At 39.4% G+C, this 25488-nt stretch overlaps 1 protein-coding gene across 3 annotated transcripts in view; it reads right to left on the reverse strand.

Moving 5' to 3' along the window:
- Nucleotides 1–25488, reverse strand: part of SBF2 (SET binding factor 2) — a 555773-nt gene that overhangs the window by 312847 nt on the left and 217438 nt on the right. For all 3 annotated transcript variants that reach the window (XM_027819477.3, XM_027819476.3, XM_037899793.2), the window contains exon 3: nt 2940–3077. In XM_027819477.3, coding sequence (XP_027675278.2) covers nt 2940–3077 — 138 coding nt within the window. The remainder of the gene's footprint in view (nt 1–2939; nt 3078–25488) is intronic.

Consider the following 25488-nt stretch of genomic DNA (forward strand, 5'->3'; position numbering starts at 1 on the left):
TTTTTTAATCTGGTGCTAAGGTCGCTTTTGTAGCTTGCTATGGAAATTCTTATTTCAGCACCCAACTGCAACAGTACACAAGGAGCTCTGACTTCTAGAAATGGACGGTAAGAAGAAACTGAGGGAGGTACAGGGTGGCTTTATCCTTTATACCTCCTGCTGGGCACAAGGATACATGCTCCATCCCAACAGGTATGAGTAGAGAAAACTCTCCAGTCTGAATGCCCTGGGCGCTCAAACATCTAAGTGGAATAGACATGCGCAATCATTTGAAGAATATGTATATTCAACTAACTAAATAAGCTGGTGGATATATGCTACCTATAAGTGGCCATGTAATTTAAAATGCAATCTACATTTTATATGCTTTATATTGAATACATTTGGTCATACACAATGTCGCACTGAGAAACAAGGCTGAATGTGGACAGTGGGAACTTACTTCACAAGGTTAAATTCAAGGTTCTCAGTTAATTTATCTCAGTACCTAGATGCAAGATTGTCTATTTTAGAGCCATTGAAAGGCTCACAAGAGAAGTGTGAATTTATTTAATACTAGGATCCTACTATGTTACATCTGCTAGGCTTTTAGGTATAGTGTTCCGTTTCCACAGTTGAGTTTCAAGGTATTTAGAAAAAATACTTGTCACTGTTCTCTATCTCGCAGGGAAACAGTGTACCATGAAACAATACAATACAATACAGATTGCTGCTTTTAGTGTTTAAATAATCTTCTTATTGAATCAACATTAGGGCCATGTAGACTTGAAAACATTATTAGCTTTTTGAAGTAACTATTTCAGAAACTCAACCCTTTTAAAGTCTTTTCGTGAGTTAGAACGGTAAATACAAATCTCCATTGTTCTCAAGACTAAAAATTATTGTCCAAGACTTCATTGTTTATCATTTAGGTCCCGGACACAGCAGTTCACAGACTCATTTGTTTAATGAGGCATACAGCTGATGGTCAAAGCTATATTACTTAGTTACATAGTTCAATGCTTCAACAAGATTATCTTTCATTAAAGTTGTACATGTGTTCAATTCTTGTCTAATGACCATGTAATATGGCACGTCCACTTATTATCTTTGGGCTTCATAACGAAACAGGAAGTTTGGCTATAAACAATGCAGTCACGGAACAAGCTTCACCAAAGCAAGTTCATCTGAAAAATATGCATCCTTCAGAAGATGGGCAGGAACAGCGCTCTATGGACCAAGATCCTACTACTTTTTTGCATCTGTCTAATTATTAGGCAATATTAGAAATAAAGTTTTTAGTTCATATGGGACCAGTTGTTTAATGAGTATTTCTTGCAAGAAGTTAATTAATTAAAAGCAGTTGTTGGAAACTGCAGCATCAATAATGACCTAGCCAGAATTAGTATAGAGATTATGAAATTCACAATGATGATGAAGAGTACATGTTTGCAAGCTTTAATCAGCCATGAAAGCATTGCTATGGAATATTTCCTTCCATACTTTAAAAACAAATAAACGAAGAGTTGACAAGACATAAGGCCTTTTTTCTTGGTTTAATCTATGAAAATATCTGTAGATCTTCAATGAACTGTACTGAAGTAAAGTCTATCCAGTTTTTTGGCTACATTTCTACAATTCAACTCAATTAGTTTATTTGCCCGAAACTCATCTTAAAAAACTGTAGAGCTAAAGAAATAGAGTGCACCCAAGATTTCTCCTGCTATTCTTAAAATTCCAGTTGTGTCTAAAAGGTACAATATAAAATTGCTGCTATTCAGCAAACTTTTTTTTTTTAAATTGTTCAGTGAGGTTTTCAGTAGCAGTATAGAGTAATATTTCAACTCCAGGAACATGGAAATCATACTAATAGAATTTTTTTTTAAAAGAAGTTAATTGTGAAATAATAGCAGTGTTTTTTCAATTAAATCTATCTGCTCTTAAGGAACAAATAATTTTGGATCACATGTACTAGATGCGTAATTTTAGAAACACACTAGTGACAAACAATACCAAGATTTTATTTATTTGTGATTATTTACAGTGATACTATATGTTGGAAAGAAAGTTTCAGACATAACTAAATTTCATAATTATGAATTGCATTAAGTTTGTCCTTAGGTTCTTCCTACCAAGGATTCCAAATAATATGATACACTATAGACTATTTGAATTAATTTACACCAAACGGGAAATAAAGTGCCTTTTTTTGAATTGATTAAAATTATCCAAAAATTAATAAGACATTTAAAAAGGATCACTGCCAAATAGTTAATACCCAAAAACTGATTTACCTAAAAAAAAATTGCGTAATTTGAGGACTATCCTTTCATTTCTAAAAATCTATTGTTTTATTAATCCATTAGTTTTGCTAATAAACGGAACTAAACTAATAAGATTAACCACAAGAAGATATATACAGTACATAGATACACAACATTTAACATTTAAAACAACATACAGGTCTACAATATTTTGTTATTCAGAGAGAGACTGCCAGCAGAGGGAGCAAAAGTTAACAAACTCTATTCATGGAGCAGAGATGACAGTCACTATGCTAATACAGAAACAAGGAAGTAAATGAAAAAAACACCACCATCTGTCTTACCTTGCATAAAAAATACATGCAAAAAATAACTGCTAGACAGAAAAAGGAAAAAAAAAACCAGTATGGAGTAACACTTTTATTCTAATTCTTCTAAGTGATTTTTTTCAAATAGTGGAGGGTAAAAACAAATAAAAGGATCCCAAATAAGTACTCTGAGGTGTCCTTTCAATTAACCAAAAAAAACCCAAACCCAAATACAGACTTTCAACATACAAAAATTCCCTCATCTGAATATCAAGAATATAGGAATATTATCTGAACTAAAATTATTTAACAACACTCTATTATGAGTATTTATTGTTTTTCAAATGCCTCTTTTCTTGCTCTTTATTTTTGATTCCAAGAGATTTACCTGCAGGTTGATCTCTGCTTCATAGAAAGTTAAGCATGAACAGTAGTGCCGTTCTGAGTCTATATCGGTCAAAACCACCACAAAGAATGTAGGCTGCTTTCTTTCTCTGGACAACTGCCATCCTGCAGGCTGACAAAACTAATTAAAGAAAACAAGAAAATGACAAAATATAGTTAAACAACAATAATACTATTTTAGAAAAACATCACAAATAGTTTCTAATAATATAGCAGAAGTTTTCTTGAAACATTAAATGTAAAAAATAAATACAAGAAATAAAAGTATCTGTGCACAACAGTACGTAATGATACTCTGCAAAACAAGGACAGAGCTACCTACCAGATCTTAAGGCCTATCATCAGCTGGTTTAGACTGTCATAGCTTCATAGATTTCAATGGAGTCATGACAATTTACACCACCTGAGAATCTGCCCCCCCTCTCCCTCCCCCCCTCCCCCAATTCAGTATTCAGGTCTTTCCAGGTGCATTGATCAAACACTGATGACAACAGGACTTGTGCACTTGTAGGGAGAGAAAAATATCTCAGTCCAAATTCTGATGTGGACCTTACAAGAGATTTTGTACCCTAAAATTATTTCTATATTCCCTTGCAACATCTCTTAACAAAATAAATTGAGACTATAATAATATGAAAGATGAAACAGGTCTTGAAATTCTGGTAAAATACTTTTAACATTTTGCAGGTTGGTGCTTATTAATATAACTGGATAGGTGTCTCCAGCAGTTCCCTTCCTGTTGCCTATTACAGAGCGTGAAAGTACCTTCAAGTCTGAAGATTATTCATCAAAAGAAATCCAAGCAGACTAACCAAAAAATATGACACACTTGCATTACAAGGACTATTTTGGCTGCCCTCAACAGGCCCACAGTTAGTGGTACGGTGCATTTATAACAGGTAAATTGCTAAAACCGATACTCTAATTGCTACTTTGACCAGAATTTTCTCTTTTAAAACAGTCACACCTTATTTTCTATACAATTCCTTATCAGTCCTCTAATTAAATATGCATGAAGTAGTCACACAATTTAATCTTCTGAACTATAATGTAACATTACAAACTGAGAAATCTGAATAAATTAATTCAAACAAAATACACATTTTTTTTTTGCTACAAGTAATTCAAATTCAAGCTGAGCTTTACTTATGCAAAATTAATTGTTAAAACTCTGACATGCAACTCATTTTTTATTTAAAGATGTACATTATCATTTGCAAAGTATTTTTGCACATTAGCTTTCTGCAACAGTGGAAAAAAACCTTTTCAAGTGACATGGCATGGAAAAAGTGAAAATGGAAGTGTTATGTACTCCTTCATATAAAACAAGAACCAGGGGTCACCCAATGAAATTAATAGGCAGCAGGTGTAAAACAAAAGGAAGTACTTCACACAATGCACAGTCAACCTGAGGAACTTGTTGCCAGGAGATGCTGTGAAGGCCAAAACTACTACTGGGTTTCAAAAAGAATTAGATAAGTTCATAGAGGATAGGTCCATCAATTGTTATTAGCCAAAATAGTCAGGGCTGCAACCCCATGCTGTTAGTGCCCCTAGTCTCTGACTGCCAGAAGCTGGGAGTGGACGAGGGGAAGGATCATTCTATGATTGCCTGTTCTGTTCATTCCCTCTGAAGCACCTGGCATTGGCCACTGTTAGAAGACATGATACTGGGATAGATGGACCATTAGTCTGACCCAGTATGGCCGTTCTTATGTTCTAAACATTTACACTGAAGTATCCCATGCTGGATGCCTGTCGCAGGATGATAATTTTTTAATTTCAGCTAAAACAGTCCAAAATTTTTCAATAACGAGGTTAGGCAAAAGTACATGTTAAAAAAACTTTTATACAGATGTTTCACTGGGAAGCTTTAGCATCTCCTTGCTTCGAAGAAGGGATCTGAAATATGTCAGGGGGCTGCTGTGGTTTCAGGGACAAATGCTTTGCCATCACTGTGAAAATCTGCCCAAGTTACAAGCCTCTAAAAAAATCACAGTTCATACATGCACGTGTACCTCCACAGAGCATGACTTTAAACGCAAATACCATGCTGTTAGATGGAGGGATGCTGGGTTGGGGTATTTGATCCTGTCTCTGTCCCGGGTCAACAGGTCAGTGAAGAGCTAAATCCAGATGCATGGGTGCACAGACACCTGGAGAATATTCAGAAACAAGAACTACCTGGGCTACTTGGGAGCAATCAGGATCACCAATGTTCCCTTGTTTAATCTTCTTCAGAACATGGGGTAAGAGAGGGATGATTAAAAACTCACATCAGCTGTCCAAAACCCTCTGGATTCATAGCCTTGAGCTGTTCTGGAGCAATAGATGGGATATTTCTTGTTCTCTTGACATACAAAGATAGCAACACTGGCTATCAACACTGTTGAAGGATGCTCCATCCCACGGAATCATGTAATTACTATTTGTGGTCTCTGGAAAAATGTCTGCTGAGGCTGTCTGCTAATGTACTGTGTACCCCTAGGAGGTGCGCTGCCAAGAGGCTGGTCTAGTGTTATATACACCAGTTCTAGAGACTAATCACTTCTTTGCAAAGAGGGGTGGACCTTGCTCCCGTTTGTTAATGTAGTAACGTTGTTCAACGTGACTTGGACATGTAAGGGTTGAATAAATGGTAGGAACTGCTTGCAGGCTTCGTGTACTGCACCACAGTGGCATTTGAACAATTTTTGTAGGGGGGATGCTGAAAGCCATTGAACAAAACTGTAAACCCTGTATATAATGGAAACCACTTCAAGCCAGGGGGTGCTTATCATCCCTAGTTTCTGCACTCCTGACTGAACACAGCTCCAGAAGATTTATGTGTAACTGGAATTCTTGGTGATCCAGGCACCCTGTGCTACGTGATCATCCCACCCTAGCAGGATCACTGTCTGTGATCAGTCTTTTGAACCCCAAAGCAAGCCACCTCTCTGTTCTCCCACCAGGAGACAATAACCCAGACCCTGGTAGGAGAACAGAGAGGTGGGAGATACCCAGTGAACAGAGGGTTGTTCTTGAGTCTTTCAGGGAAAGTAGTGACTCATCTCTCTTTTTGACGAACAGATTATTTCTCTCAGAAGCTCTATGGTGGATTGAACCTCCTGGGGAAATCTGGACAACTGGTGCCACAATGCCTAATGCATGATTACAAAAGTCACCATTTAGTAGGAGACTGCATCTGTTATATCTACTGAGGTTTGGGGTCTGATCTAGCCAACAATTTACCTTCATCAATAACTGACAGGGACTGTAACCTATCCTCTTGCGAGAGTTTGTTGGTAAACTCCAAGAATTTATTAGAATTTATTATATAAATTTCAACATTAACACTTGGCAATTTGCTTTGCAGCACTGTAATCATGTCAAAGTAAAGTTTTCTTCCAAAGATCTAAACATTTCACCTCTTTCTCAGAGGGTGTAGATTTAGTTTGGTGTCTGTTTCTTTTAGCTACAGCCTGCACCAATAGCAAGTTAGAACTGGGGTGGTCGAGTAATTATTCTGCTCTCGGAGCTGGTATGAAGTATTTCTCCTCCATTGTCTTTGGAGTGGGAGCACAGGTAGCTGTAGTATGACAGGTAGCTGTAGTATGCCAGATTGTCTTGGCCAGTCCTTGGTAGTGCCACCTTAAGGACCAGCACTCTGAAGAATGTCCAGTAGCTCGTGCGGATGGGTCCTGTCCTGTACTTGTTCCATGGGGATCTGGCGTGTATCTGCAATCCTCATCAGGAGGTCCTGCAACTGCCTGTAGTTATCAGGTGGTGATGGCAAGGCTGGTGCAACTGCCTTGTCTGCGGACAAAGATGAGAATCCTATCGGTGCGGGCATTTCTGTCTAATCTGGTTTCTCTTCCTCCTCCATTTATCCTTGGAGGAGCCGAAGTTCTTCCCTCCATGAAGAAGTTTGCCTTGATTCCAAATGGGATCTGGTGTTTTCAGAGTGACTTATGTATGGACCCCTAATTTCCCTAGAACCCCAATAAGGCCAGTGTGAGGGGTCACAGGGAAATTAGGGTAGTAGTCCCCATAAGGGAGGATATCACTTGTACTGAGTGGGATGGTACCCATGATATCCAGGACCCTCTATTTGAGCTGATCCCTTGTGTAGAGGGGAGTGGTGAAGCTCTCCCACGGACACCAGACTCGTCTGAGGTGGCTTCAACACGAATAGGCAGTCCCAATGATATCAGGAGTCTTATTATGCCCCTGCTGGTCGATGGTACTGGTGAATGGCTTTGGGGACCTCCCTGGTTAGGGTCAGATCCAACAGTATCAGAGATTCTGTACATGGTACAGAACACGATACATGTTAATGTCCCTGAAGTGAGGGAGCGGGCTGGGCTTCTTTCCTTCGATGGTGTCAGTGGTGTTGGTCTTGCCGCAGTCTCTGACACTGATAGCTCCTCCTCAGGCTGCATCAGTACTGATGCTGTAGGAGGCATCCACCACCTTCCATCCCTTTCTGGTACCAAAGACAACTGTACTCCTTCATTGAGGGCCAGCTTCAGGATGCTCTTGGTCTTTGATACTGGGAAACCAGTACTGTGCTCCTTGTGAGTTTCTGATCCCCCCATATTGGGGGATGGAGTCTCAGCCTACTTACAGGATGTCAGAGAAGAGGTCCTCTTTTAGGACCATGATTTGGGAGGGGAATTCTGACATTTCTTGTAAGATTATTTGATCTTACCTTCCTCCTGCCTTTGTTTGTTAGCTGTACTCCATTCGACTCTGAAGCTGGAGACCATTGTGCTCAGAGGGACGTTCTCGGAGGCCTCAAGCCAATGTACAGGGGAGCCCGACTGGCCAGGTTCGGACTGTGGCCTCGTTGCATAGTCTATTAGGAATCTTCGGAACCTGTACTTCTGGGCTTGACAGTTTCAGCTTGGAAAGGACCGGCAGATGCTGCACTGGGAGGAGAAGCTTCCTCGAGGCAACAGAGGCACCTGTTGTGGTCATCAGTGACCAGAAAGGCCCTGGGGCAAGATACACAATTCTTGAACCTGGGATCCTCAGCATATTAGGAACCCTGTATGAGGAAGGGAGGGAAGGACCCCAAATCCTAACTATTAACAGTTACTAAAAGTACACTAACTATAAAAACTAACAGATCCTGAAAGCTATTTACAGATGAGGACAAAGGTTGAACAAGAGGAATGTTAGCTAACCCTGTGGATACTGAAGTTCTGTCTCAGATCATGAGTGGTAGAGAGCAACTGGAGAGACAGTCCATCTGCTTTGCCCCTTATGCCCTCAGGTCGGATCTCAAGGAGATGAGGGACAGAGGCGTGGACCAATGGAACAAGGAGACGAGGAATGCAGGCGTGGACCAATGGACGCTGCTAGCAAAGTCTTCTGGTCTCAGGTGCATGTAGCATGTGCACGTGCACATCCCAGAGTGGAATACACACTGGGATCATAACCAGTGTTCCCTCTAATTTTTCCCACCCATGTGCGGAATGAATTTTGTTATGTGCACCAATATGGAGGTGATGTGTGACATAACAAAATTCATGTGGTGGGGGTTGGGACCGAGTGGTTTGGAGTATGGGAGGAGTCTCAGTGCTGGAGCAGAGGGTTGGGGTGCAGGGGTGTGAGGACTCAGGCTGGGGGTGCAGGCTCTGGGGTTGGGCTGGGGATGAGGGGATCAGGGCTGGGGCAGAAGATTGGGATGCAGGGGGTGAGGGCTCTGGGGGTGGGGCAGGGGGTGAGGGGTTTGGGGTGCAGGAGCGTGCTCAGGGGCTACGGCTCCCCCCGGCTCTCTCCCCCCGCCGTGGCAGCTCTGGGGTTGGGAGGGGAGAGGTGCCTCTCCCAGCCGCGGCAGCTCTGGGATTGGGGCTGCAGGATAGGCGCCCTTCCCCCGGCCCTAGCAGGTCCAGGCCAGGGGAGAACTGCCCCAGGAAACCCGTCCGCAGCTGGGTCTGGGCCACTCTGGCCACGCTGCAGCAGAGTTGGGGCCAGGGGAGGGGCGCCCCTCCTCTCAGCAGGTCCCCGGACAGGTTCCTTGAGTGCCTGCGCAGCGCTAAATAGGCTGCTGCGCAGCTGCACAGCTTCCAGGGAACTTAGACCATAACCCAAAGAAGAAATACCTATTCTGTGAGCAAGGTCTAGCCTGTACACTGATGAGACAGGGATCCTGCAGAAAACATAGTATATGATCATATAATTAAAGACTATCACAACACATAAGGGGGTTGAATTAAATTTGCAACCTTAATACTGGCATTTCCCAACTTCTCAGTGCTTGAGTTTACAACCTTAATATTCTTTTAACACAGTTTTTTGAATGTATATTAAAACAAGAGTTATTTACATGCCAATTGTATTAGTCTAACTTGAATAAACCATTACTAGGGGGGCTACTATAAATGACGGATAAATGAAAATTACACCTAAATTATAATGTGAAGGGGAAAAGAGGGCTGCACAGGCAAGTGCAAAGGAAATACAGTCTGCTAGGTTCAGAATATAATCAAAGGTGTGTAGTGAACTGAGAGCAGTGAGCTATCAATGCTGATTTCACAGTCCTTATGCTTATTTAATTCCCACTGATGTCAACAGGAACTTTGCATGGGTTAAGATTAGAAATATAATTTATTCCTTCTAGATCTGCTTATTTCACTAGCAACAAAAATACGTTGTTTAGCAAAGAAAATGTCATAATCCTGGCTAAAATGTCTGAGCCCTACTGGCTGACATGGAAATTCCATGTTTTCAAATAAACCGGAAAGGAAGTAAAAAAATCAAAATTGAGGAAAATGCATGCCTCAAAGGAATTAAAATAATGAATGACATGCAGTTTCCATAAAAACACTAAGATACTTTAGCGTAACATTTATCAGTGAAAACAACAGAGAAGGAAACCTTAAAAGTCAATACACATATAACTTACTAGACAGTAATGAGAGGCTGATTAACATCAGTCTAGTTATTAAGTCAGAACAGTAAAAATATGTTTTCTTACTAAAATTCCACACTAGACAAAAATCACTATTAATAAGAATGTAATAGAAAGGTCATGTGGGTTCTTCTGTACAGTAAACAATGAGAAGCAGAAGTTTAAAAAATAAACATTTTCATATTGTTTCACTTATTTGCAGAATTCTTGGAACTAGAACACAGTTTCTATCAAATACCAAGCCAGACAAGATGGTTGTGTATTTATAACATTCTGAGTCTAATGGTAGGTGACTGCTTCATATTTCCTGCAATTTATTAAATAGAAAAGAACTTTATTCCTAACAATCCAACATGCATACTCCAACAGTTGAGCTAAAAGAACAGATAAATAAAGCTGCTCATATATTTCTAAAGCTATGGAATTACATTCCATAATTTAATCAAGGAAGCAAATAAGTTTCCATTAATTACTCTCAACTGCTTTCTTAGGCCAGGTCTAAACTAAAAAAATAGGTTGTAACTAAAAATGTATTAGCTACTACATTGTCTAGTGTAGATGGGGTTTAATACCTTTAAAAATGTGTTACCGGTTCATAGTCAACCCTAGATTCCCCTTTAGGGCTGAGCATGACCAGCTAACACTTTTTAAAGGCGTTAAGCCTCACCTAAAACACTGTTTATAAACTGCTGGTTATAACTTGTTGCCTGACAGGTTTTTAAAGACATTTTCCCAACTCTGTCCCTGTATCTTTTTATGAAAGCATATCTACTTGTATAGTTCAGCACAGCTCCAAAGCTTGAAGGAACATTAAGCTTTGTCATATATTTTATTTCCAGGAGTTACACAACTTGAGATAATTCTAGTACAATAAGTTTAAACACCTAAACCTTTTCCAATATCACTTTCAAATTCACAATGCTGAAATAAATAAAATGCAAATACTGCAGGGGACATTTATATGTTTAAAGTTGACTTGGAAAGAATACTTTAAAAACTGAGTTTGTACCACTTTATTATTTATTTGTATTATCATGACGGCTAGGAGCTCCAGTAATGGACCAGGACCCCAGCGTGCTAGGTGCTGTACCAACACAGAACAAAAAGACAGTCTCTGTTCCAAAGAGTTTAAAATCTAAATATAAGATAAGAGAATCAACAGATGGATACAGACAGATGGGAGAGAGTAAAAGGAAACAGAAATATGGTCAGCACGGAGGGCTGTGGTCTTAGCATACCAGCAGCCTACCTGTTGTTTTTGTACGCTTCACAATGGCAAAGCAGAGTCTTAAAGAAGGTTTTGAAGGCCAAAAAGATTTTTCTCACCAACCACAGAAGTCCCATGTACTAATTTGGGTTTTATAGGAAAATATCAGGAAAGCTAAATCTGATCCTCTCTGGTTTTGCTAGGGAACGTATTGAAGATCTCAGAGCATATGTACTGATTTTAACCTCTCACATCTTAAATGGAAGTTGAAACTTTCACAAAGCCATCCTTTCTAGCAACACATAATGCATTGCTGTAAAGTAGGTATTACCAAACAAACACTAATTTTAAACAGGCTGCGTAATATTCCTTCTCTCAACTGCCCATTTTTCTGTCTCTGAACTCGTCAGGTCATCATTTTACTAGTTCTTCAGCTCAGGTCACCATTATTATTATTTGTATTACAGCAGCACCTAGAAGCCCCAAACAAGATCTGGACCATGTTGTCCTATTTAGGGACAATCCCTGCCACAAAGAGCTCACAATCGAAATAGAAAAGACACAGGAAGGTAAAATGGGAAACAGAGGCACAGAGAGTTGAAGTGATTTTCACGAAGTCACACAGCTGGTCAGGAGTAGACCTGTGAACAGAATCGAAGTCTCCCAAGTTCCAGTCCAGTGCTCTATCAATAGATCTCAGTGCCTCTACCTCCTCCTTCACCTCCAGTGCCTTATCAATAGCAGTAGACTGCCTCCTCCTTCCAGTCTACTAGTAATGAGGAGGATGTTAAACAACATCTACTAAGGATAAACTGTTTTTAAATTAGCTGGCCCAGATAACTTGCACTGAAGACTCCCAAAAAAGACTGAGGAGATCTTTGGCGCACTGATGTTAACTTTTAATAAATCTTGGAATACCGGGGAAATTCCAGAAGATGAAAGAAGCGCTAATGTTGTGCAAAAATTCAAAAAGGGAAAGCAAGATAACCCAGGTAACTACAGTCTGGTGAGCCTGATAGCAATCCTGGGCAAAATAATGGAAAAACTGACACATTATTCAACTGAAAAAGAATTAAAGGATAGAAATACAATTAATGCCAGTCACAACATGGTTTTATGGAAATTAGATCTAGTCAAACAAACCTGATTTCATTCTTTGGGATTACAAGTTTGGCTGATAAAGGTAACTGCATTGGTGCAATACAGACACTTTTGAAAGGCATTTGACTTAAGTACCACATGACATTCTGATAAAAAAATTAATACTGAATAATATCAATGAAGGAAAAATTAAATGGATTAAGAGCTGTCTAACTGACAGATCTCAAAAAAATATTTGTTAATGGGAAATCATTATTGAGGAGGGTTCCATGGCAATGTTCCCTCTAATTTTTGACAGGCCGTGTGCGGAAAAAATTTCTTCTGTGCAAATTTTTGTGCGTGCAGTGTTTTGCCATATGCACAGGGTTTAGGATCGTGTGCGCGCACACAGCTTAGAGGGAACAGTGTCCACAGGAATCAGTAATAGGCTGGACACTATTCAACATTTTCGTCAATGATATGTAGGTAAATATAAAATCACTGCTGATAAAATTTGTGGATGAAACAAAGTGGCGGAGTGATAAATAATTATGTGAATAGGGCAGTAGCACAGAGCGATATGATTCACTTGGTAAACTGAACACATCCAAACAAAATGTTTTAATACAGTCAAGTTCAAAGTTATACATCTAGAAACATACCTACAAAATGAGGGACTGTTTCCTAAGAAGTAGTGAAGCCGAGAAGGATTTAGGGGTCAGAGTGGACAAGTAATTAAACAACAGCTCCCAGTGCGATCCTCGGATATATAAAATGAATAGAAAGCAGGAGTAGGAGGTGATTTACCTCTGTATACAGCATTGGCGAGAAATACTGGAATACCATGTCCTGTTCTGGTGTCTGCATTTTAAAAAGATTGTTCAAAAACTGGAGAGGGTGAAGAAAGAGCCACAACGATTCCAGGGATAGAGAAAATACCTTACAGTGAAAAAACCTAAAGACTACATATACACTTTGTTATTACCAAGACAGACCAATTTCTGCCAATACTAAAGTCTGATAATTTTGTTCTTAAAAATTATAGTTTTTGAGATGCCTATATAGATACATCCCAGTGCAGAAAAGCAAATTTCAATAGAATCTCTCTGTGATAAATGAAGGGAGGGGGGTAGCTCCCTTTTATGGGCACCCAGCTAGCCAGTCGCTATAAAATCCCTGTTAGTAGCTGTTCTCTAATTGCTCTACCTGTAAAGGGTTAAAAAGTTTCACTGCTATGCATAGGTAAAAGAAAGTGAGTGGGCACCTGGCCAAAAGAGCCAATGGGAAGGCTAGAATTTTTTAAAATTGAAAAAAAAGACTCCCCTTTTGTCTGTCTGTTGTTCTCCTGGGGAGAAGGAGACAGGGCAGCAGTGATGCTGTAAAAAGCTTGGGGCCAGGTATGAAAAATCCTCAGTATCATACCTAGAACTACTCATTTAAAACCCCAGATATGTAAGTAGATCAGGAAATGTTTAGGAAGATGTGATTAGGTTTATCTCTCTATTTCTTTATGGCTTGCGGACTCCTCTGTGCTAGCCCCAGGTGCTTTTATTTTGCTTGTAACCTTTAAGCTGAACCTCAAGAAAGCTATTCTTGGTGCTTAATTCTTGTAGTTGCTCTTTTAAAATCTAGCAATAGCCTGAGTTCCCAGATGTATTTTCTTTCTTTTTTTTATATTAATAAAATGTACCTTTTTTAAGAACAGTATTGAATTTTTGTGTCTTAAGAGGTTTGTGCACATGTTGTTTAATTAGCTGGTGGCAACAGCTGATTTCCTTCCCCCCCGCCCTCAGCTCTTCCCTGAGGGTACCCCACAGAAAGGAATTCCCAAGTCGCCTTCCTGGGCTCTCAAAGGAGTTCTGCACTTGGGTGGTGGCAGCATCTACCAATCCAAGGTCAGAGAAAAGCTGTAACCTTGGGAGTTTAATACAAGCCTGGAGTGGCCAGTATTAATTTTTAGAATCCTTGTGGGCCTACACCTTCTGCACTCGAAGTGCCAGAGTGGGGAATTAGCCTTAACACTCGCTCAGGCAATATCTGTCAGCTGGCGAGAGAGTGTTGTTCCACCTATTTTTTGACAACAAATGCTGTGATGTCAGCTCCAAATTTTCAAACCAAGTTTAAATTTACAGAATCTTCAGTATATTCAATTCTATATGAATGCTGTAATTACTTTTCTTAACGTGACTGTAGTTCATATTCTCAAAACGCTCACGATTGGTACAGATTAGTAAACAGTAGGAAGGCAGTGAGTACATGTGACTTCTGAACACTGCCAGCTGTATGTGTACATTTTTCAGCAAACTTAGGAAAAAATCTACTTCTATCATCCTCCGTGGGAGATGCTGTGCTAAGGGAAGGAGAATGGGGCAGGAAAGATTTAGGGTGTATCTATATGATGAATTTTACTGGCATAATAATACTAGTACAGTTAAACCACTATAGTAATGAAATGCAAAAGCTTTGTTAATCCAGAGTTAAGTTGTCCAGTGATAGCTCATGCCCTTCCAAAATGTCAAGTTCAGCAAAACAAAACTTCTGAAAACCAGGAAATAAAAAGTTAAAGCATACACCCACACAACCTTAAATTCTACCCCCCTGGAGGTGGCAAGAGCCACTGGGAATTATCTACATCACTGGCTCTCAACCTTTCCAGACTACTGTATCCCTTTCAGGAGTCTGATTTGTCTTGCGTACCCCCAATTTCACCTCACTTGCTTACAAAATCAGACATAAAAATGCAGAAGTGTCACAGCACACTGTTACTGAAAACTTGCTTACTTTCTTATTTTTACCATACAATTATAAAATAAGTCAATTGGAATATAAATATTGTACTTACATTTCAGTGTATAGTATATAGAGCAGTATAAACAAGTCATTTGTCTGTATGAAATTTTAGTTTGTAGTGACTTTGCTAGTGCTTTTTTGTAGCCTGTGGTTAAACTAGGCAAATATCTAGATGAGTTGATGTACCCCCTGGAAGACTTCTGCGTACCCGCAGGAGTACACATACCCCTGGTTGAGAATCATTGATCTACATGCACTCCAGTTACTTTCAGTGTTAGGTGTAGCTGTACCGAATGGTGGAGACAGGTTGATAAAGGTGTGTTTGTGATATGAAGACATCCAGGAATGAGTTTGAGAAGTGTCATAGAGCTGTGACTGCAATATGAAGAGATCTGGGTCTGAGTCCCCCCACATGTGTGATCAAAGGAAAGAGGTATATGTGTACCTGGAGCTTCCAGTCTGCATGATTTCAATACAGAATTGTGTAGGTTGTGTCAGTAGCAGGGCACTGGGGTCTTCTTGCCAGGTCATTTTCAGTAGTGAGGTGGAAACAAAGCAGTCTGTGGATCCAATGATGGGTAGAGGAACATATAGGCTTAGATGGTATTCTCTGTGTAAGCGTGAAAGGGTTATAAAGGGGTATGAAATTATCAAATTTTACAAGTGTGGTATTTTGTCAGGAGAGTAGGCTCAGTATTTGAGTGTAGAACAGACGTAATGCATGCAATCCTGTCTGGGAACAGAGGGAAACTCCATATGGCTCTGTCTGCAGCAGTGAACCTTGGGCAAAATTTTGTGTTCTGTGCTACATACACATTTTTACTGAACCAAATTCTTGGTTTAAGCAAGTAATGTGCAAAACAACCAGTCTGATGAACACAGACATGTACAAATGTCATCTCATGTAAGCTATATTACAAGATATGAGACTGAAGTATTATCAAGTATTTGTATTGTGGTTGCACTTAGAAGCCCCAGTCAAGGACCAAGACTCTGTGGTATTAGGTGCTGTACACACACACACACACACACAGCACAAACAGCCTCTCCTTACGCTTTGATGCTGCCTCTCTCTTTTGTATGCTCTGCAAACTTTTCCTACAGGGGCTATACTGAACAGGAAACTAGAAATAAAATATTTGTGCAATTTATTTTTAAACGGCTGCAGTTGTATAACATCTTCTTCCAAAAATGCAGACTCTCCTAAATCCATAGAGCTGTTTTTTGTTAAATGCTATGATGATTTAAAGGGCAATACTGTCTATATGCACCTAAAGATAAGTATAAAATATATTTCAGAGGTCTTCATTAAAAGAACACTTCATTAAAAAGACACAGAAATAATCTTTAAATTTAGAGTATGTGAAAAAGGGAAAGCATCTGTTAGGATATAGATATTCAGGCCTGTCTGTAAAGGCCTATACTCTAAGAATTTAGGTGTTCTTATCACTTGGCTAGCTAGAGGTATAAAAGAAAGAATCAAAATCACTGTCTGCCAGTGTAAGGTCCTTCTCTTACTGTCCCAGTAAGATTCTTAGAGTATAGGCCTTTACCCTACAATGTGCTTGACAACCCGGACCCAACCTTCTCGGGCCCACTATAATGAGAAGTCTGGAACACTAATTGGAATAGGTGTGGCATGCCCGTATGAGAGAAGGTGCAGCGCACTATACAACACAAGGGGCAGTGGGACAAATGGAATATTGACACCTTCCACCTTCATGCCCAGCCCTATCAGGAAATGTATCGCCATATGTCCTATGCTTTTCCAGGAATACCTGGGCAGGAGGATCCCAAAAGAAAAAGAAAAAAAAAGGAGTGGAGTGTTAGGATATAGATATTCAGGCCTGTCTGTAAATGCCTATACTCTAAGAATTTAGGTGTTCTTATCACTTGGCTAGTTCTAGAGGTATAAAAGAAAGAATCAAAATCACTGTCTGCCAGTGTAAGGTCCTTCTCTTACTGTGACAGTCTGAGGCCCTGTTCTTAGGCTAAGGCCTTTGGCTGAGCAACAGAGGCAGCCATAAGCTGGGAAGCGACCGGTCACATCCTCACATTCCAAACTAGTCACATTGAAATAAGGTGCTATTGGGCTGTTAGGAATACAATCCTGTCCTGATAATGCCCATTGCCTCCAGAGAAAGGGAAGTGCCTAGAAAATATAAAAGGAAATTTAGTTTGATAGCATCCTGTCTGGCAAGAACTCACTTATCAATAGCTGGGGTGTGAAATCCTCATTTCTGTATTGTTTTGTCATTATAGTTCCCACTTTGCTATTGTTTGTCTGTATAATCTCTTTCTGGTTCTGTGATTGTTTCTGTCTGATGTATAATTAATTTTGCTGGGTGTAAACTAATTAAGGTGGTGGGATATAATTGGTTAAATAATCATGTTACAATATGTTAGGATTGGTTAGTTAAATTTCAGTAAAATGATTGGTTAAGGTATAGCTAAGCAGAACTCACGTTTTACTATATAGTCTGCAGTCAATCAGGAAGTGTGTGGGTGGGTGGGTGAAATTGGAATCATGTTTGGCTAAGGGCAGGAATGGGAACAGGGACACAGGTGTAAGGCTCTGTGGTGTCGGAGCTGGGAAGGGGGACACTAAGGAAGGAAACTGGAATCATGCTTTCTGTAAGTTCACCCCAATAAACATCAAATTGTTTGCAACTTTGGACTTCGGGTATTGTTGCTCTCTGTTCATGCGAGAAGGACCAGGGAAGTAAGTGGGTGAAGGAATAAGCCCCCTAACAGCATCCATCTTCCTTGCAATTTTTATCACGAGACATGGTTTTCATCATATTCAAGACAGGTACGTTTTAAAATCCCAAGCAATAAAATATGCTAGCTAAGGATTACTTCTCCTAAAGCCTTTTTCAAAGCCTATAAAAGTAGATATGAGCACAAACCACAACCCCAAACACTTCTCAACTTTTGAGTGTAATATGTACATGTGAGAATCCAAATCTGGATCAAACATCAAACAAAAATCCCAACCCTTAAAGTAGCTCAGACCAATTTCTAATATAAATGAATACAAATATAAAATTCCTATGTTCGAATGACAGTATGAAATCTTGAAACAGACAAGGTGGATGAGGCAGTATCTTTTATTGGACCAACTTATGTCGATGAAAGAGACAAGCTTTGAGTTAACTTACAAGGCATATTTTGTACAAGGACTTTCGGTATTATTTTTAGAGCCCTGCGCGGATACACAAATGTGTATCCACATCCAATCCACAATCTGCAAAAATTATCTACACTGAGGACCAGGCTGAGGCTCCGAGGCAACTCCCTTCCCCCTGCCTGAGCCCAGAAGGGGAGAGCCCACGTGGATTTGAGGACCCTCCACCTGCCCTTAGCCAGGTGGGGAACCTTTTAGTTTCTTCAATTAATTTAGGAATTTCTAGCCTCTGAAGAAATGAGGAAGATGGGCAGGAAGTGTGAATATGCAGAGGTTCATCTCAATGAATTCCCAGTTACATGTATCTTAATCTGAATCCTCCCCATGCTGTCAGATGTTGCTTAGGGCATGAACAACTCTCCATTATCCCTGTCTATCCTGGCCTGCTCTTTTCATTTCTCTATGCTGCTATCTCCCATAAGTTGGCTCCTTTTGCAAGTTTCTCCCACTGTCCAATGGCATTCCTGCCATGACAGATGCTCTGTCTTCATCCTTAACATGACCCAAATATTTTCATCTTCTTTTCCGGATAAATTAAAAGGTAAGGAGTTGATGAATTGTCTGTCAGATCTCGGAATTTTTATAATTCATTCCATTTAATACCTATTATTTTTTAAAGCATTTGATTTTGAAGGCATTTATATGACTGTCTGTACCTTTAAAGGTGATAAATGTAGCTGCTCCCTTGCCAATTGTGACATTATTTCCCACTGAACGTCCCCTTGGCTTGCATGTCACTGCCATGGTACATGAACTGAGTCACTTCTTGTATTCCTTTGCCTTCTAAAGCAATGCTTGAGTTCAGAGTTGGTGGGGTTGTCATTAGATTTTTTTTCATAACTGATTATTAGCCCCATCCTTTTTACAATGCTGGACAGTCTTTTTTGGTCTTTACTTAAATGTTGGTTGAGTGATCGATTAGGTTTTCTGTAAAATCTACAATGCCAAACAGCAGAGGTGAAATAATGCATCCTTGTTTGACACCAGTGTCTATACTGAACCAGTCTGCCTTTATTTTAACGGTGCATGCTTCACCTTGACATAAAGCCTTGATGACGATAATTTTTGTTTGTATACCATAACACTTCAAGATGATCCAGTATCAAAATGGAGACTTTCAAATGCTTTCTCAAATCTATGAAGTTTATGATGAGTGGTTTTTGCAATTCAATGCTCTCTTCAATTATTATTATTAGGGTGAAAATCTGGTTGACACATGATCTTCCAGGTCAAAATCCAACCTCTGCTTTCCCCTTAGCATTGCCTCAACCATATCCATAATTCTGCTTGAGATAAAACAGCAGAAAACTTTTTCTATCACTGAAAGGAATGTAACATCTTGCCAATTCTTGCACAGAATGTGCATACTTGTTCAATTCTTAGATCACAGAATCATAAAAATGTAAGTCTCAAAGGGAACTTGAGAAGTCATCTAATCCATCCACCCTTGCTGAGGCAGGACCAAGTATACTGTGACAAAGTTCCTGCTCTACCTTGGTGGGCCTTGCACTTATTGACGAATTTGCTCGCCTTGGAGCTTCACGGCAGCCCTTAGCTTGGCCGATTTTTCTGAATTCACAGTCCAGGTCAACTCCTCTTGTGTCTGACCAGGAGTTGGGAGGATTTGGGGGGAACCCGGGCCCTCCTTCTACTCCGGGTTCCAGCCCAGGGCTCTGTGGAATGCAGCTGTCTAGAGCGCCTCCTGGAACAGCTGTGCGACAGCTACAACTCCCTGGGCTACTTCCCCATGGCCTCCTCCCAACACCTTCTTTATCCTCACCATAGGACCTTCCTCCTGGTGTCTGATAATGCTTGTACTCCTCAGTCCTCCAACAGTCCGCGTTCTCACTCTCAGCTCCTAGTGCCTCTTGCTCCCAGCTCCTCACACGCACACCACAAACTGAAGTGAGCTCCTTTTTAAGACCCAGGTGCCCTGATTAGCCTGCCTTAATTGATTCTAGCAGCTTCTTGATTGGCTGCAGGTGTTCTAATCAGCCTGTCTTAATTGTCTCCAGAAGGTTCCTGATTGTTCTGGAACCTTCCCTGTTACCTTACCCAGGGAAAAGGGACCTACTTAGCCTGGGGCTAATATATCTGCCTTCTATTACTCTCCTATAGCCATTTGGTCCGACCCTGTCACAATACCTAGACCATCCCTGACAGGTGTTTGTCTAACCTATTCTTAAAATCCTCCATTGATGGGGATTTCACAGCCTTCCTTGGTAACCTATTCCAGTATGTAATTATGCTTATGATTACAAAGTTTTTCTTAAATATCTAAACTAAATCACAATTACTGTAGATTAAGCCCATTACTTCTCGCCCTACCTTCAGTGCACATGGAGAACAAGTGATCACCAGGCTCTTTCGAACATCTTTTTAACATATTTGAAAACTTATGTCCGTCTCCCCACTCCTCCCCTCCCTCGTCTTCTTTTCTCAAGATTAAACATGCCCTATTTTTTTAAATCTTTCCTCATAGGTCAGGTTTTCTAAAGCTTTTATCAGTTTTGCTGCTCTCCTCCTCTGCTCCTCTCCAATTTGTCCAGATGTTCTGTAGTTGCCTGGCCAGTTCTCAAGGTAAGCTGCGGGCCTAGCCAAAATCACCTTTTTAGGCCTAAAAAGGGATTTTTCAACTAGACAAGATTAGTACATATCTAGTAGGGTTAATTTTCAATCTTCCCCACAGCAGCTTGGAGGCCTGACCAGTTAGTTAGCAGTAGATTAACAGGAAAATAGTTTTAAAGACATTTTGTTACAACTTGCCGCTGGTGACCAGTGCAGACTAAATAGTAATAAGTGCCCACTCCTGGGATAAATAAGAGCATGGGACCAAAGAGACTACAGGCACCAACTGGGATTGGTTTTAGTGTAGCGGGTAGTCTTGAGGTCTCACATAGATTAAACTACTCTTGTCTTCATTCTCATCCCCTGCACAAAGCGACAGTGTTTGGGATACCATCTCCAGTGCTAAATCTGTTTGAGGACTATATGGGGATTAGGCGGAGGGTCAACCTTCCTTTCACTCTTATTCAGCTAACTGATGTTCCCCATACTGGATCCAAATAACTGCCTGGTAATTCAAGGAAGTGGTAATGGGCCATTCTGTTTAAGAAAGTTGTAGTCTGCTGCTCTGAATCTATTTGTTGTGTCTGTATAATTTCCTGTGTGTCCTGATCACCGTAGAAAGAGCAAAACAACTATCCTCAACTTCATTAATGCTGCAGAACTTAACTACAATTCAGTACACAAATACAAAGATAAGGCTGATATTGCTTGCAAAGCTATCACCCTATCCGGTTCATGTAGATCCAAAATTTTCCACTGATGCCCCAAAATCCACTACCAAGTTTCAAAGAGTATATTACACATTATGTGTAAATAACAAAAAAATAAAAGGTTTCAGAGTAACAGCCGTGTTAGTCTGTATTTGCAAAAAGAAAAGGAGGACTTGTGGCACCTTAGAGACTAACACATTTATTTGAGCATGAGCTTTCGTGAGCCACAGCTCACTTCATCGGATGAAGTGAGCTGTAGCTCACGAAAGCTCATGCTCAAATAAATTGGTTAGTCTCTAAGGTGCCACAGAAGTGAGCTGTAGCTCACGAAAGCTCATGCTCAAATAAATTGGTTAGTCTCTAAGGTGCCACAGAAGTGAGCTGTAGCTCACGAAAGCTCATGCTCAAATAAATTGGTTAGTCTCTAAGGTGCCACAAGTACTCCTTTTCTTTTTGAAAAAAAATAAAAAAGGGTCATCCTATATACAAGCACGTGAGAAGGAAAGGTGCTACTACATATATAGGAGGGAAGGGAGGAAAGATGCCATGTACATATGCTGCATGTTGAGGGCACTTTGGCAACATTTGAACCAACTAGCCATGGCCTCCAATATGACCTGCCTCTCACAACAGGTTAACCCAAACAAGCTAGTTCCATCCCCACAGCAAGTCAGTTAATGTCAACAAGATGTATTTCTGAACATATTTTCTTTGCCACTTATTCTTCATCAAGAGACAAGCAAAACTTCAAAACAGTAGCATGACTACTAAGGCAACACTGTTTAACGGCAGTTGAATGGAGAATGTGGTTGCATACATGCACGAATAGCCTACCTTTTCCATAGAGCAGCACAACAACAACCCTGGAATCTCTGCTGTGAACAGAACTCAGTAACTATGGCTTTCTGTATCTCAACAAGCTGAAGATTTCCAGGGATAATTCTAAACTAGAAAAAATTTACTTCCATCACACACACACACACACCCCCCCACAAAGGCCTGTTTAATCAGACTGTATATTACTGAAATTCATTGTAATAAGAAATCATCAATCTGCAAAAATTAGGTTACAGAAAACTCTGTGTGTGTAAGTAATTATTCTCACATCATTTCTTACAGACATTTGTTACCAAGTTTGAAGGCTAGTTTCACACATTCAAGTGTTATATGTTTCTGGACCTTTAAAAGTAGAGCAACAACTTTGCTGAATACTTCTTCTGGAGACTAAGGCAAGAGTCATTTGCCTTTCTGAGGAAACCTTTAAGTAGCAATTCAGATGTAATTAAAATGTTATGCATCATAAAAATCTGTTTATTTTTCAAATGTCAGAAACATTCCATCAACTATGTATCTTCAAAACATTTAATATCCATGCCAGTAACTTACCAGCTTCACTGCAAAAACATTAAAATGAAAATAATCATTAAAGTTACAGTTAAGAGATTGTCAGCGGGCCTGACTGACAAAAATACATTTATATTTAGTTGTAGTGCATTAACACCACCATTCAGCAGGTGATAAATTCTAGCAGTCAAGATATTGTATGGTTTATAGACATTTTTGTTCTGCAGAAAGAGAAGGGTCAATTAAGACATTTAAATGGGGGAAAAATTAACTAGATATACTTGTGAGGGTAATGAGTTTTCTTCTCCACTTTGCCCTCTTCTTCTCTTCTCTGCCTCCTTTACATAAAAAAATACTCTTATGGCAATGTTAAGAATCCGAGACCAGGAATCTTAGAAGTAACTCTGTATAGCTTCAGGCAAAGGGAATGACACAACTATGGACAATAACCAGAGACAATAACATCAAGATGTCAAATCAAATTCTAATATATTAAATGAGATGTCTGTGGCATTATGAATATTATTTTCAAGTAGGAGATATTTTCTTTAACACAGTCAAAAAGATATTTTATTACTTCTAATACACACAACTAGAAATCAAAATGTAGCCTGCCTTCAAAATGTGTCTTACAGAGAGCTCTTTTCTGCTGTTCACCAAAGCTTGCAGATGGAGACTAATCTTAAACAGAAAAAAATGGGAAGTAATATATACTGTAGTGTAGACTCAGCAAACGCTAACAAAATGCGATTTGGAATATAACAACATGAATTTAAGTCAAGTCCAACTAGTAGATTGTACTTGATTTCGTATAGTAATACATGCCTTTGCCCGTTAATTGCACTAATTTGGTGGCAGAAAAATGTAAAGAATTTTCACATACTGTATTTCATTGTGTAGATCATTTCTCAAATGAGCTCTTTTGAGTAAAAATGAAAAGGAGTTCAGTGCTAAACATTGCAACTCTGCATTAACATTTTGGTTGTTTTAATTTGATATTAAATGTTATAAAATTTTCTAGAACTATGTTTTTTTAAAGCAGCAATTGAATCTGAAATCTCTTCACCAATTTCCCTTCCTTCTATTTCCTATCTTCAGAAGGATACATTCTTACACACCATTCTACAAATGATCAAGAAATATAATAAAACCCCCAGGCTCTATTAAATATAAAATATTTTACTATAAATAAATTAAAACCAATAGGCAGGATCTCTTGATAGGAGATATTTTCAAGGCAGATAATGTATTCATTCATAGTTTTAGTTCCACATTACAGTAGTATTGGTATTTATTAAATTAGAGAGACAACAGAAAAGCTAGTTTATAAATCCAGGCTTTTTAGCTGCTTGGACATCCATGTGAAAAAAAAAACAAACCACCCCAGAAATCTATAACCTGAAATATAATTCCAAAAATGGATACAAACATGGCCAAGCAAAGAAACACCACCGTCATCTCCAATGTTCAACCGACTTACAGTTGGAAAAAGAGGAGGTGATATTGACCAGAGTTTATCAAGAAGGAAAAAGAAAAGGAGTATTTGTTGCACCTTAGAGACTAACCAATTTATTTGAGCATAAGCTTTTGTGAGCCACAGCTCACTTCATTGGATGCATACTGTGGAAAATACAGAAGACGTTCTTATACACACAAACCATGAAAAAATGGGTGATTATCACTACAAGAGGTTTTCTCTTCCCCCACCCCACTCTCCTGCTGGTAGTAACTAAACTGGCATGACATGTATGCATGCCCAACGTTTTGACATTTTTAAATGTTATGTAAATTTTGTGTTCATGAATTAGAGGTTTTTGAAAGTTAAGGACTAGATACAATAAAAAATTATGTGTAAGGGCCGGATAAACTTTCCTACACAGCTTAAAAATACACCACTGTAATGAGCACCTGTGCCAGTACCAAGCATATCCTTGACAGAGGACTCTAAACTGTGCTTATTTGTGACACTGTGTGTGTTTGGGACAAATATGTTTGGGGAAAAAGAATGAATCTTATACATATTCATATTATATTTGTTAAACAATTTGCATTTGAACACTTATGTTTTGTGACATGAATGGAAGACATATGTGAGTAGATGCTTTGATGACCTACATTAGTTCCATTTTCTTAACTCCCTTTATTTTCCATTTATAGTATCATCCTATTGAATTTTAGTGGTGTTACTCAAAACGTCATTGCACCTGGAACAGCTATGAATATAGACCATTTCTAAAGGACTAGAGGGAAGGTGATCCTGCCCCTTCCCCCCCCCCCATACATTTCCTCCCCTCCCCCCTCCCAATAACTTCCCCTTTTTCGATTCCTACACTGGTTTGCCTGGATAGTTTCCTAAAATTAGAGCTGCTGTTCAATTTATAGTATAATCCTGGCAGACTATACAAAAGCAAAGACAACGTCATATTCAAGATTATGGGCATAAACATTCAAATATTAGGATTCTTGTAAATTTAAATTACCTTGGCCTCACAAGAATAGAGCAGGCAGGCATTCTCACTCTGTGCTACAGGTATATAATTGTGTTCTTACCAATCAAAACACAATTAACATAAGAGCTCAAGTTCTTGGCAGTGACTGTCTCCCATTAGATGGCAGTAAATAGCTTGTATTCATTTTTTACCTTTCTTTCTTACATTCTGCATTATGTCCTCATTACATTAATTACTGAATTGGAAAATAATGTGTGAATAAAAAAGAAAAGGAAAAGACATACACAACTACCCGTGA

Source organism: Chelonia mydas, chromosome 6, assembly GCF_015237465.2.
Source record: "Chelonia mydas isolate rCheMyd1 chromosome 6, rCheMyd1.pri.v2, whole genome shotgun sequence".
NCBI classification, from domain to species: Eukaryota; Metazoa; Chordata; order Testudines; family Cheloniidae; genus Chelonia; species Chelonia mydas.